At 51.8% G+C, this 14,185-nt stretch overlaps 1 protein-coding gene across 1 annotated transcript in view; it reads left to right on the forward strand.

Annotated features, from left to right (window-relative positions):
• The first annotated feature begins 4,954 nt into the window (after window positions 1-4,954).
• LOC138521938 (E3 ubiquitin-protein ligase TRIM39-like) overlaps window positions 4,955-14,185 on the forward strand; it is a 128,963-nt gene continuing 119,732 nt past the window's right edge. Inside the window, exons 1-2 of the mRNA XM_069635111.1 lie at window positions 4,955-5,390; window positions 11,796-11,891. Of these exons, the coding sequence (XP_069491212.1) occupies window positions 4,977-5,390; window positions 11,796-11,891 (510 nt within the window). The 5' untranslated portion in view covers window positions 4,955-4,976. The remainder of the gene's footprint in view (window positions 5,391-11,795; window positions 11,892-14,185) is intronic.

The following is a 14,185-nucleotide window of genomic DNA, read 5'->3' on the forward strand; positions in this document are numbered from 1 at the left end:
AGCATTGCTGCCTGGGTCGCAGCTGCATGGCAAGGCATCCTGCCTCTAGCATTGCTGCCTGGGTCGCAGCTGCATGGAAACACATCCTGCCTCTAGCATTGCTGCCTGGGTCGCAGCTGCATGGAAACACATCCTGCCTCTAGCATTGCTGCCTGGGTCGCAGCTGCATGGGAATACATCCACCTCTAGCATTGCTGCCTGGGTCGCAGCTGCATGGGAACACATCCTGCCTCTGGCATTGCTGCCTGGGTCACAGCTGCATGGAAACACACCCTGCCTCTAGCATTGCTGCCTGGGTCGCAGCTGCATGGAAACACATCCTGCCTCTAGCATTGCTGCCTGGGTCGCAGCTGCATGGGAACACATCCTGCCTCTAGCATTGCTGCCTGGGTCGCAGCTGCATGGCAAGGCATCCTGCCTCTAGCATTGCTGCCTGGGTCGCAGCTGCATGGAAACACATCCTGCCTCTAGCATTGCTGCCTGGGTCGCTGCTGCATGGAAATACATCCTGCCTCTAGCATTGCTGCCTGGGCCGCAGCTGCATGGGAATACATCCTGCCTCTAGCATTGCTGCCCGGGTCGCAGCTGCATGGAAATACATCCTGCCTCTAGCATTGCTGCCTGGGTCGCAGCTGCATGGAAACACATCCTGCCTCTAGCATTGCTGCCTGGGTGGCAGCTGCATGGCAAGGCATCCTGCCTCTAGCATTGCTGCCTGGGTCGCAGCTGCATGGGAAGGCATCCTGCCTCTAGCATTGCTGATTGGGTCGCAGCTGCATGGGAATACATCCTGCCTCTAGCATTGCTGCCTGGGTCGCAGCTGCATGGGAACACATCCTGCCTCTAGCACTGCTGCCTGGGTCGCAGCTGCATGGGAATACATCCTGCCTCTAGCATTGCTGCCTGGGTCACAGCTGCATGGCAAGGCATCCTGCCTCTAGCATTGCTGCCCGTGTCGCAGCTGCCGGGTCGCAGCTGCATGGGAATACATCCTGCCTCTAGCATTGCTGCCTGGGTCACAGCTGCATGCAAGGCATCCTGCTTCTAGCATTGCTGCCCTGGTCGCAGCTGCATGGCAAGGCATCCTGCCTCTATCATTGCTGCCTGGGTCGCAGCTGCATGGCAAGGCATCCTGCCTCTAGCATTGCTGCCCGGGTCGCAGCTGCATGGGAATACATCCTGCCTCTAGCATTGCTGCCTGGGTCACAGCTGCACGGGAATACATCCTGCCTCTAGCATTGCTGCCCGCGTCGCAGCTGCATGGGAATACATCATGCCTCTAGCATTGCTGCCCGGGTCGCAGCTGCATGGCAAGGCATCCTGCCTCTAGCATCTGTGCCTGGGTGGCAGTTGCATGGAAACACATCCTGCCTCTAGCATCACTGCCCGGGTTGCAGCTGCATGGGAATACATCCTGCCTCTAGCACTGCTGCCTGGGTCGCATCTGCACGGAAATACATCCTGCCTCTAGCATTGCTGCCTGGGTCGCAGCTGCATGGAAACACATCCTGCCTCTAGCATTGCTTCCCGCGTCGCAGCTGCATGGGAATACATCCCGCCTCTAGTATTGCCGCCTGGGTCGCAGCTGCATGGGAATACATCCTGCCTCTAGCATTGCTGCCTGGGTCACAGCTGCATGGGAATACATCCTGCCTCTAGCATTGCTGCCCGCGTCGCAGCTGCATGGGAATACATCATGCCTCTAGCATTGCTGCCCGGGTCGCAGCTGCATGGAAATACATCCTGCCTCTAGCATTGCTGCTGTGGTCGCAGCTGCATGGAAACACATCCCGCCTCTAGCATTGCTGCCCGGGTCGCAGCTGCATGGCAAGGCATCCTGCCTCTAGCATTGCTGCCTGGGTCGCAGCTGCATGCAAGGCATCCTGCCTCTAGCATTGCTGCCCGGGTCACAGCTGCATGGCAAGGCATCCTGCCTCTAGCATTGCTGCCCGGGTCGCAGCTGCATGGAAATACATCCTGCCTCTAGCATTGCTGCCTGGGTCGCAGCTGCATGGGAATACATCCTGCCTCTAGCATTGCTGCCTGGGTGGCAGCTGCATGGGAATACATCATGCCTCTGGCATCGTTGCCTGGGTCGCAGCTGCATGGAAATGCATCCTGCCTCTAGAACTGCTGCCTGGGTCGCAGCTGCATGGAAATACATCCTGTCTCTAGCATTGCTGCCTGGGTCGCAGCTGCATGGCAAGGCATCCTGCCTCTAGCATTGCTGCCTGGGTCGCAGCTGCATGGAAACACATCCTGCCTCTAGCATTGCTGCCTGGGTCGCAGCTGCATGGAAACACATCCTGCCTCTAGCATTGCTGCCTGGGTCGCAGCTGCATGGGAATACATCCACCTCTAGCATTGCTGCCTGGGTCGCAGCTGCATGGGAACACATCCTGCCTCTGGCATTGCTGCCTGGGTCACAGCTGCATGGAAACACACCCTGCCTCTAGCATTGCTGCCTGGGTCGCAGCTGCATGGAAACACATCCTGCCTCTAGCATTGCTGCCTGGGTCGCAGCTGCATGGGAACACATCCTGCCTCTAGCATTGCTGCCTGGGTCGCAGCTGCATGGCAAGGCATCCTGCCTCTAGCATTGCTGCCTGGGTCGCAGCTGCATGGAAACACATCCTGCCTCTAGCATTGCTGCCTGGGTCGCTGCTGCATGGAAATATATCCTGCCTCTAGCATTGCTGCCTGGGCCGCAGCTGCATGGGAATACATCCTGCCTCTAGCATTGCTGCCCGGGTCGCAGCTGCATGGAAATACATCCTGCCTCTAGCATTGCTGCCTGGGTCGCAGCTGCATGGAAACACATCCTGCCTCTAGCATTGCTGCCTGGGTGGCAGCTGCATGGCAAGGCATCCTGCCTCTAGCATTGCTGCCTGGGTCGCAGCTGCATGGGAAGGCATCCTGCCTCTAGCATTGCTGATTGGGTCGCAGCTGCATGGGAATACATCCTGCCTCTAGCATTGCTGCCTGGGTCGCAGCTGCATGGGAACACATCCTGCCTCTAGCACTGCTGCCTGGGTCGCAGCTGCATGGGAATACATCCTGCCTCTAGCATTGCTGCCTGGGTCACAGCTGCATGGCAAGGCATCCTGCCTCTAGCATTGCTGCCCGTGTCGCAGCTGCCGGGTCGCAGCTGCATGGGAATACATCCTGCCTCTAGCATTGCTGCCTGGGTCACAGCTGCATGCAAGGCATCCTGCTTCTAGCATTGCTGCCCTGGTCGCAGCTGCATGGCAAGGCATCCTGCCTCTAGCATTGCTGCCTGGGTCGCAGCTGCATGGCAAGGCATCCTGCCTCTAGCATTGCTGCCCGGGTCGCAGCTGCATGGGAATACATCCTGCCTCTAGCATTGCTGCCTGGGTCGCAGCTGCATGCAAGGCATCCTGCCTCTAGCATTGCTGCCTGGGTCGCAGCTGCATGGCAAGGCATCCTGCCTCTAGAATTGCTGCCCGGGTCGCAGCTGCATGGCAAGGCATCCTGCCTCTAGCATTGCTGCCTGGGTCGCAGCTGCATGGCAAGGCATCCTGCCTCTAGCATTGCTGCCTGGGTCGCAGCTGCATGGCAAGGCATCCTGCCTCTAGCATTGCTGCCTGGGTCGCAGCTGCATGGAAATACATCCTGCCTCTGGCATTGTTGCCTGGGAATACATCCTGCCTCTAGCATTGCTGTCCGGGTCGCAGCTGCATGGCAAGGCATCCTGCCTCTAGCATTGCTGCCCGGGTCGCAGCTGCATGGCAAGGCATCCTGCCTCTAGCATTGCTGCCTGGGTCGCAGCTGCATGCAAGGCATCCTGCCTCTAGCATTGCTGCCCGGCTCGCAGCTGCATGGCAAGGCATCCTGCCTCTTGCATTGCTGCCTGGGTCGCAGCTGCATGGAAACACATCCTGCCTCTAGCATTGCTGCTGGGTCACAGCTGCATGGAAACACATCCTGCCTCTAGCATTGCTGCCTGGGTCACAGCTGCATGGCAAGGCATCCTGCCTCTAGCATTGCTGCCTGGGTCGCAGCTGCCTGGGAACACATCCTGCCTCTAGCACTGCTGCCTGGGTCGCAGCTGCATGGGAATACATCCCGCCTCTAGCATTGCTGCCTGGGTCGCAGCTGCATGGAAATACATCCCGCCTCTAGCATTGCTGCCTGGGTCGCAGCTGCATGGGAACACATCCTGCCTCTAGCATTGCTGCCTGGGTCGCAGCTGCATGGCAAAGCATCCTGCCTCTAGCATTGCTGCCTGGGTCGCAGCTGCATGGGAACACATCCTGCCTCTAGCATTGCTGCCTGGGTCGCAGCTGCATGGGAACACATCCTGCCTCTAGCATTGCTGCATGGGAACACATCCTGCCTCTAGCATTGCTGCCTGGGTCGCTTATTGGATTACCTCGGAAGTGGAATCAGGAAAAACTGTGGTAGACGCACAATTTGTAACCACACACCGTTTGCACAATAAAGTGGCACAAAATTAAGAAGCTAAACATGAGGCAAATGCGTTTCAAGGTGCTATGCAGTGGTACATACAAAACTCTGGACAGTTCTCAGAAGCAGCTCTACAACTCGTGGCGCTTGAAAACACACCAACAAAAAGAAGACATTATAGGAAAATCCCAATATGGAAAAATGTGCGTGAATAAATTGGTTGAAACTGGACTTTAAAAGCTTTCTGCAGGGGGAACCTCTGGAAATCCTCCCCCTTCCAGGGATTGCTCTTTCCTACTCGCGTAATAGCGGAGGGGGCTCTTCTCAAGTATTTTCCAAGGTCTCTTTTTGTTCCAAGTCCACACCAGTGCCTGCTCTACTGAGGACACGCCCATTTAGCTTGATAGGCATGTCCCACAGCCAGTAAAGACCTCACGCTCCTCCAGGGTGTGTAAGGAAGGAGAATGGACTAACACGCCCCCTTCAGGGGCTCTGATGAGAAACGAAACCGAAAGTAACATTTTGTTTTTTTACAGCTGAGCAGGAACATGGCCGCAGCCATCCCACTCCAGGGCCTGAAGGAGGAGGCCACCTGCTCCATATGCCTGGAATACTTCACAGAGCCGGTGTCTGTGGAGTGTGGACATGCCTTCTGCCTGTCCTGCATCACTCAGTGCTGGGAGGCACTGGAGGCAAACTTCCCCTGCCCTCAGTGCAGGAAAACTTCCCAGAGAAAAACCCTCCGACCCAACTGGCAGCTGGGGAACATGGTGGAAACGTTAAAACAGCTCCACCTTCCCAATGCGACCCCCCAGGAGGAGAATCTGTGCCGAGAACATGAAGAGAAGCTGAAACTCTTCTGCGAGGATGACCAGAGACCCATCTGTGTGATCTGCCGTGAATCCAGGGGTCACAGAGCTCACACAGTGCTCCCCATTCCAGAGGCTGCCCAGGAGTACAAGGTAAGGTTGCTAAAGGGACAAGGGGTGTGTGCTAACACAGTGCTCTTCATTTCTGAGGCTGCCCTGGAGTACAAGGTAAGTGTGCTATAGGCACATAGGTGAATTCGCCATAGAGTGTTCCCACATCCCAGTGGCTGCCCAGGAGTACAAGGTATGTGTGCTGTAGGTCTGCGTAGTTTGCACTATAGCTCTGGGGCGAAAGGAGGCAGTGCATAATGCTTCCCATTCCAGACACTAGTGTCCAGGAGTACACAGTATGTGTGCTGTATGTAGGTCAAGGAGACTCGTGGGGGGCAGTCTCCCGGGGAAGATGGGTAACGTTGTGGATATGATGGCACTCATTATAGCCACAGTGTACCCCTAAAGGTGGAGGTCCAGCACGTGCAGCTGCACAGTGAAGAGAACCACACACCTGAGTGTGTGGCAGGTATCTCTGCAGCATAGAGCTCACACAGTGTGTCCTATAAAGAAGGGCCCAAGAGCACACTGTGTGTGACTTGACTGGTGGCAAAAGGCACCCTCAGAAGGGTGCCCAGGAGCACAAGTAGAGTATGTTAAAGAGCAGGAATCAAAGAGTCTGTCCAAAGTACCACAGTGTGCATTAGACGGGTCTGGGACCTTAGGGTGCACGCCGTATAGGAGGCTGACTAAGGGCACACAATGCATATTATGTGAAGGGTCTGAGCTCACAAAGGTCACAGTGTGGTCTATAGTAAGATACTCAAGAGCACACGATGTTCATATGGCAAGCTGGGGACCAAAGGGTTGCCACAGAATAAGGCAGACCAAATGTACAAGATGCATATGTGACCAGACAGGAACCACATATCCCACGATGCCCTCGCCCCCAGAGAGCACACATGCCATGGATAGAACCTATGTACATGATATGCGCTGGTTTCAGAATCAGGTGCTGGACGGGGGCTGCCCAAGAGTACACGCGATGAATGTTGCATGTCTTGGGTTCCTAAACTCATGGTGAGTGGGGGCTGCCCAAGAGTACATGGGGTGTAAGTGGCAAGTCTTGGGCGCACATATCTCATTTAGTATTTAGTATTTATTTTATTTATATAGCGCACCAGGCCCCAGGGCATCCGGGAGCGTCACTTAGTTACAAGCATAAAAACAGAACAGTGAAGTATGTACAGTCATTGCTTTAGGAGAAAATATACGAAATATACAAATTATATAGGAGAAATGCAATATATAGGCATTGCATCAGGAGAGAAGATACACATTATAGAAAGATATACAAGTTACAAAAGAAATACAGTATATGTACAGATTACAGTAAAGGATATAACAGAGGGCTGTTAACAGTAAAGTTGTAGCTCATGGGCGCACGGTCAAGGCAGGTCTTGGGCACACAGCCAGGTTTTTGACTTTGCGCTTGAAGGCCGGGAAGGTAGGTTCAGCTCTGAGAGGATTAGGTAGTGAGTTCCATAGTTTCGAGGCTAGGACCGGAATGAGTAAAGGCTACCACAGAGTACAGAGGGTGTACGTGGCATGTCTTGGTACCCTAAATCTCTTACTGAGTTCCAGGATGCCCAACAGTACAATGCTGTGTGTGGCATGTTTGGGACCTTGCATCTCATACTGTGTGGAGGCTGCCACAGAGGACAGGGTGTGTGTGTGTGTGGTATGTCTTGGTCAGTAATGCACTGCACGGCTGCTGCTATGCCCCATTATGAAATCCCACCGGACATGCAGTAATTCTGCATGGACAGTGGCTGCAGCTTTACATGCCAGTATTAACTCCATGTCAAAGCAGCAGATTGTTGGTGTGGGTCCTAAACCCATAAACTGGCAAAGTGGTGGCCTGGCTTCCAATGAGGCTCTTCCTTTAAGGAAATACATAAATGGAGGTTGTTCCCCAATGAACCCCTAAAATCTCACTTCTTTTGACTGCAGACCCTCTTCTGACTCCAGGACTCTTTCCCCACTGCTCGACTGCAGCCCCCACTGCCCCCCACTTCATCCAATGGCGAGCTGTCTGCAGATGGGCAATGGACCCAGCCCTGGGGCGCAGCCCATCACATGCGAGGCTCGTGCTGCTCGACTGCATCCCCCCACTTTGTTTTGTTTGTGGCAGGTCAAACATCTCAGATCTGGTTACATATGTGTCGTGGGTGGTGTCACCATTCATATTTAATGGGGGAAAGGATATGAGGATTGATGACCTTAGGACCTCTATGAACAGAGTGTCTTCCAAGATGGATGAGCTATGGATTGTAAACCAGTCTATGGGAGCAGCTAGAAGACTGAGGGAGCATTCTCTATATAGTGTACATTAGCCCATGGGAGCAGCTAGAAGACTGAGGGAGCATTCTCTATAGAATGTACATTAGCCCATGGGAGCAGCTAGAAGACTGAGGGAGCATTCTCTATAGGCTGTACATTAGCCTATGGGGAGCAGCTAGAAGACTGAGGGAGCATTCTCTATAGACAGTCCATTAGCCTATGGGGAGCAGCTAGAGGACTGAGGGAGCATTCTCTATAGACTGTACATTAGCCCATGGGAGCAGCTAGAGGACTGAGGGAGCATTCTCTATAGACTGTACATTAGCCCATGGGGAGCAGCTAGAAGACTGAGGGAGCATTCTCTATAGACTGTACATTAGCCTATGGGGAGCAGCTAGAGGACTGAGGGAGCATTCTATAGACTGTACATTAGCCTATGGGGAGCAGCTAGAGGACTGAGGGAGCATTCTCTATAGACTGTACATTAGCCCATGGGAGCAGCTAGAGGACTGAGGGAGCATTCTCTATAGACTGTACATTAGCCCATGGGAGCAGCTAGGAGACTGAGGGAGCATTCTGTATAGACTGTACATTAGCCTATGGGGAGCAGCTAGAAGACTGAGGGAGCATTCTCTATAGACTGTACATTAGCCTATGGGGAGCAGCTAGAGGACTGAGGCAGCATTCTCTATAGACTGTACATTAGCCTATGGGGAGCAGCTAGAAGACTGAGGGAGCATTCTCTATAGACTGTCCATTAGCCCATGGGAGCAGCTAGAAGACTGAGGGAGCATTCTATATAGACTGTACATTAGCCTATGGGGAGCAGCTAGAAGACTGAGGGAGCATTCTCTATAGAATGTACATTAGCCCATGGGAGCAGCTAGAAGACCGAGGGAGCATTCTCTATAGACTGTACATTAGCCTATGGGGAGCAGCTCGAAGACTGAGGGAGCATTCTCTATAGACTGTACATTAGCCTATGGCGAGCAGCTAGAAGACTGAGGGAGCATTCTCTATAGACTGTCCATTAGCCCATGGGAGCAGCTAGAAGACTGAGGGAGCATTCTATATAGACTGTCCATTAGCCTATGGGAGCAGCTAGAAGGCTGAGGGAGCATTCTCTATAGACTGTCCATTAGCCCATGGGAGCAGCTAGAAGACTGAGGGAGCATTCTATATAGACTGTACATTAGCCCATGGGAGCAGCCAGGAGTCTAAGGGAGCATTCTTTATAGACTGTCCATTGGCCTATGGGAGCAACTAGGAGTCTGAGGGAGCATTCTCTATAGACTGTACATTAGCCTATGGGGAGCAGCTAGAAGACTGAGGGAGCATTCTCTATAGACTGTCCATTAGCCCATGGGAGCAGCTAGAAGACTGAGGGAGCATTCTCAATAGAATGTACATTAGCCCATGGGAGCAGCTAGAAGACTGAGGGGGCATTCTCTATAGACTGTAAATTAGCCTATGGGGAGCAGCTAGAAGACTGAGGGAGCATTCTCTATAGACTGTACATTAGCCTATGGGGAGCAGCTAGAAGACTGAGGGAGCATTCTCTATAGACTGTCCATTAGCCCATGGGAGCAGCTAGAAGACTGAGGGAGCATTCTATATAGACTGTCCATTAGCCTATGGGGAGCAGCTAGAAGACCGAGGGAGCATTCTCTATAGACTGTCCATTAGCCCATGGGAGCAGCTAGAAGACTGAGGGAGCATTCTATATAGACTGCACATTAGCCTATGGGGAGCAGCTAGAAGACTGAGGGAGCATTCTCTATAGACTGTACATTAGCCTATGGGAGCAGCCAGGAGTCTAAGGGAGCATTCTTTATAGACTGTCCATTGGCCTATGGGAGCAACTAGGAGTCTGATGGATCATTCTTTATAGACTGTACATTAGCCTATGGGACCTGCAGGTAGTCTGAGGGAGCATTCCTTATCAACTGTACATTAGCCTGTGAGAGAAGCTAGGAGTCTGATGGATCATTCTTTATAGACCAGCGGTCTTCAAAACTTTTTGACCTGGGCCCCCTCTGAGCAAAATTTGGGCAGGCCAAGCCCCCCCATAAATGCCAAATGGACAGTACGTACAAATGGCTGTGAACTTTTCCGCGCCGTCACCGCACCCTACTTCCAGTATAGTGCCTGTGCTCCCCCACCTGCTTCCATCACAGTCGCTGGGCTCCCTCATCCCACTCCTACCCAGTTCCTGGGCTCTCCCCACCCCATCACAGACACTGGGCTCTCCCCACCCTGCTCCCACCACTATCCCAGTGCTCCCGCCCTTCCTGCTCCCACCACAGTCCCTGGGCTCCCCCCCACCCCGTTCCCAACACAGTCCCAGGGCCAGTGGGAGCTGGTGAATATTTTAAGTGGAGGAGCATAAATATTTCCCACATAAATGCCATAGCGACTCAGCGCAGCGAGGGAGATCGAACCAATCAAAGGGGTCCGGGGGGTTCCCCCCCCCGTGAATTTATTTTAAATAATGGGTTAAAATGTTGCTTTTTAGAGCATACTTTAAAGAAAAGCCAAACAGTTTGCAATTGGCGCTGGGGGGCCAAGGGGGAAAGCATGATATTTTTGACTGGACCTCTATGATAGATATCCAGTAAAAAATATCCCATCCCTGTCCCCCACAGCGCCTCAGAAGGAGAGCTGATTTTGGCAGGTGGGTAGGGGATTGTGCAAAAACGCATTTTTATAATGCCTTTGTGGTATAACCCTCCTTCCCCCCACTCGCCAAAATCAGCTCAACGGACCCAAACAAACACACATACACACACATTCACACAACAATCACTCTATCATTCATTCAAGCACCCATCACCATACACTCACTCATAACACAAGCATACACGCATCCATACAAATATTTAAATAAAAAATAAATTAACATAAACGTACCTTCTGCAGGGGCCTGCACGTGGGTGCTGAAATGCCCTGGTCCAGGTTACTCTGTCCGTGTGTGCGAGGTGGCTCAGGAGCTCCCCCTCTCACATACAGACATGCTGTGCCCTAACCAGCATTTCCAATGAGCTATGCAAGGCTGGTAAGGCAAAACGCCCCCAGCCTTGCATGGCTCAGTGAGCATGTATGGCTGGGGAACTGGACTGTCAAAGGGAAACAGTGTTTCCCTTTGACAGTTCAGCCAGCCCAGGAGCACTCTCTCAGCTGGAAAAAGCAGCCGAGGGAGTGCTCAGTTTTTCAATGTGCTGGCTCGTCCACAATGGGTGGGGGGGCCATTGGGTGGTCGCCCCCTCGCCCATTATGGATGAGCCGCCAGGTTTGGACTGGTCTATGGGGCAATAGGGCAATGCCCGTACCAAAAATGCCAAATGATAGTGTAGGCCAGTCAAAACTGCCACTTTCTTTGGGCAATATGGGCCAGTTTGATGAGTTACTTCACTATGCAGCTGGTAGTTTTGACCATTGTTGCTGAATGAAAATTCTTTAAATATCACAATTTTCTTACATTTTAACAAAAAACACCCCCTTGGGTACTATTCTAACAGTCTGTGACTAAAGTAATGAATATCCATTTGCAACTGCGGGCTGCTTTTTCATTGGTGCCTGAGACAGTTTTATGGTCCAGTCCGACCATGTGAGCCGCCCCTGCCCATTTCCTCCAATCTAAAAAAAAAAATAAAAAAGTATTTTTTAGTTTTTTTTTTTACATTTCACGCTGGGCTCTCGCCCCACAGTTTGAAGACCTCTGTTATAGACTATACATTAACCTGTGGGAGAAGCAAGCTAGGAGTCTGAGGAAGCATTCTTTGTAGACTGTACATTAGCATATGGGAATAGTAAGGAGTCTGAGGGAGCATTCTTTACAGACTCTCCATTAGCCTATGGGAGCACCTAGGAGTCTGAGGGAGCATACACTGTAGACTGTCAGTTAGCCTGTGGAAGCACCTAGGAGTCTGAAGGAGCATTCTTTATAGACTGTCTGTTAGCCTATGGGAGCAGCAGGGAGTCTGAGGGAGCATACACTCTAGACTGTAAGTGTGCTTAAGAGAAAATACAGGGGCTTCCTTCATAGACTATATACAGGTGTAAGGAACAAGCTCGGCTGTCCTGGGACCTTTCTGTCTTGTTGTCTGTGTAGATTATTTATTTACAGGAAATCATTTGACTAACAAACTGGTTTTATTCTTTTAGGATAAACTTTACAGCCACATGGAGCATCTGAAAACAGAGCTGAAGGACCTGCAGGTGTGGGTAGAGGAAGAAAGCAGGAAAGCATCCGAGCTCCAGGTGAGAGCAATGGGTTCATATATGTGTAGAGAGGCTCAGGGCAGAGAGGCACGAGGGTGCCTTTGAGAGTCCATGGAACAGTGCTGGATGGCTGAGATGTGAGACATCCCCCGAGTATCGAATTGAATTGATTGTTTATTTATATAACGCCTATACACAATGTGTTTCAAAGCGCTTCAAGGCAGGGAGGGAACAAAGGAGAATACAGTGACATTCTTATAAGTCCTTGATACATTAAGAATCTGAAATTAACTATCATGCTCGGCCTGGCGACATTTCAGATAGTGCAAGAGCTTTTGACAGTGATAAGGGGGGGGTATGGGAAGGAGAATGAAACAGACAAGCAGCTACCTTACTAGGCCTGATGACAATTCTGGTAGTGCCAGAATTTAACAAGAGGTGGCGGGGGGAGGGGGAACAGGGAGAAGGAGAACAAAACAAGTAACTATCCTGCTAGGCCTGACGACAATTCTGATAGTGCTGGAGGGGGAGAGGGAGGAAAAAACAAGTGAGGGGGGAGACAAACAAGCTGCTATCGTACAGGTCGGGCGACATTTCTGATAGAGTAGGGGCCTCATTACAACCCAGGCGGTAAGGGGTTAACGGCGCCGTAAAAGGTGTTGGCGCCGTTAAACCCTTACCGCCTAATTACGAGGTCCCTTTGCGGGTCCTGACCTTAACGGCTGGTTTTACCAGCCGTTAAGGAATGAACCCGCAAAGGGACTTTCGAGGTGATTACGGTACCGCAATTTGCGGTACCGTAATTACCACCTTCCCCATTCCCATTGAGCCCTATGGGGCAAAAATGGGAATGGGGAAGGGCCAATGGTAAATGGGAATTACCGCCCCGCCAACCTTGGAATGGGGCAGTGATTCCCCATTTTACCATTGCGGAGTTGGTAAAATACCGGCGTCAACCATGGCGCTAATAGCGCCATGGTTAACGCCAGGGTCGTAATGAGGCCCTAAGTGTTAAGGATACAGTGAAGGGAGGGGGGAGAGGAGAAAGGAGGGGACAGCAAGAAAAGGGATTTAAATAAGCAGACATCTAAGCAAACAACAGGGGGGGCGAGGTACAACAGGCAAGCACACAGGCAACCATGGAGGGTTAGAGAAAAGGCATAGAAAGAGAGGTAAGGTTAGGCAATAAAGATGATTGCAACTAAGCCAACTGCATGAAACCCCGCCAAATTTGAATTATGCTAAATGTATGAAAACACAGCCAAATCTGAATTAAGCTAAATGCATGAAAACACAGCCACATTTGAATTAAGCTAAATGCATGAAAACACAGCCAAATTCGAATTAAGCTAAATGCATGAAAACACAGCCACATTTGAACTAAGCTAAATGCATGAAAACACAGCCAGATCTGAATTAAGCTAAATGCATGAAAAAACTGCCAAATTTGGAAAGCACCCAGATACAGAAGTTAGAAGTGGGTGTGAACACGCAGCGTAATCAGAGGTGCAAACATGGGGGACAAGCAGACAGGGGGGCTGGGGCACAAGAGTTTAGAAACGTGCCAAGAGTAGGGAATGTACCTTAGTTATCGAGGAAGTGTTATGGAAGTCCAGATTTCAAGGTAGAGTGAGGTCGCATCGTCAAGTAAGTTCGAGTGCAGGGGTGAAAAGAAAATACCTCAAGTGGCGTTCTGGTAGCAGACGTGGAGCAGACAGGGGCCTTAGATGCAGGCCTTTGAGGAAGGGCCGGCTCCTGTCTCCCGGTGCCCACCATTGGTCGAAGAAGGAAACAAAGTAGCCAATTGGGAGGGCTCGCTGAAGGAAGTCAACGCAACAGGATTCAATGCAGTAAGCGAGCCACCATCTTGGAAGTGGCCGAGTGCCACAGGGCCATATGGGATGAAACAGAGGTGCCCGTGAATTGCAAGGCACCAGGTTAAAAAAAACAAGTGCTAAACGGTCATACGGCATTCTGTGACCATAGTGAACAAAGCACTTCAATTATGCAGAGCATTCCATCCACGGCAAACAATTCAGAAACCGTAGCGCTCGCACACAGAATTAAATTATTGGCATGATATTGGGGCCAATGCTGGAGATGTGAGCCCCAGTAGCTTACCTTCGGGAGAAACACGGATTCAGCTGAAGTGGGCACCGCAAATGCACACAGCGTGCAGAACAGCTGATTCAAGGTGAGGAAGCAGAAGAGAGCAGAGCCGGAGGGGAGAGATACGAGACATCTCCTGAGAGTACGGGGAGCAGAGCTGGAGGACAGAGATATGAGACATCCCCTGAGAGTACAGGGAGCAGAGCTGGAGGGGAGGGATACGA

The sequence above is a fragment of the Ambystoma mexicanum genome, chromosome 13, assembly GCF_040938575.1.
Source record: "Ambystoma mexicanum isolate Mex_15411 chromosome 13, UKY_AmexF1_1, whole genome shotgun sequence".
In the NCBI taxonomy this organism is placed as follows: domain Eukaryota; kingdom Metazoa; phylum Chordata; class Amphibia; order Caudata; family Ambystomatidae; genus Ambystoma; species Ambystoma mexicanum.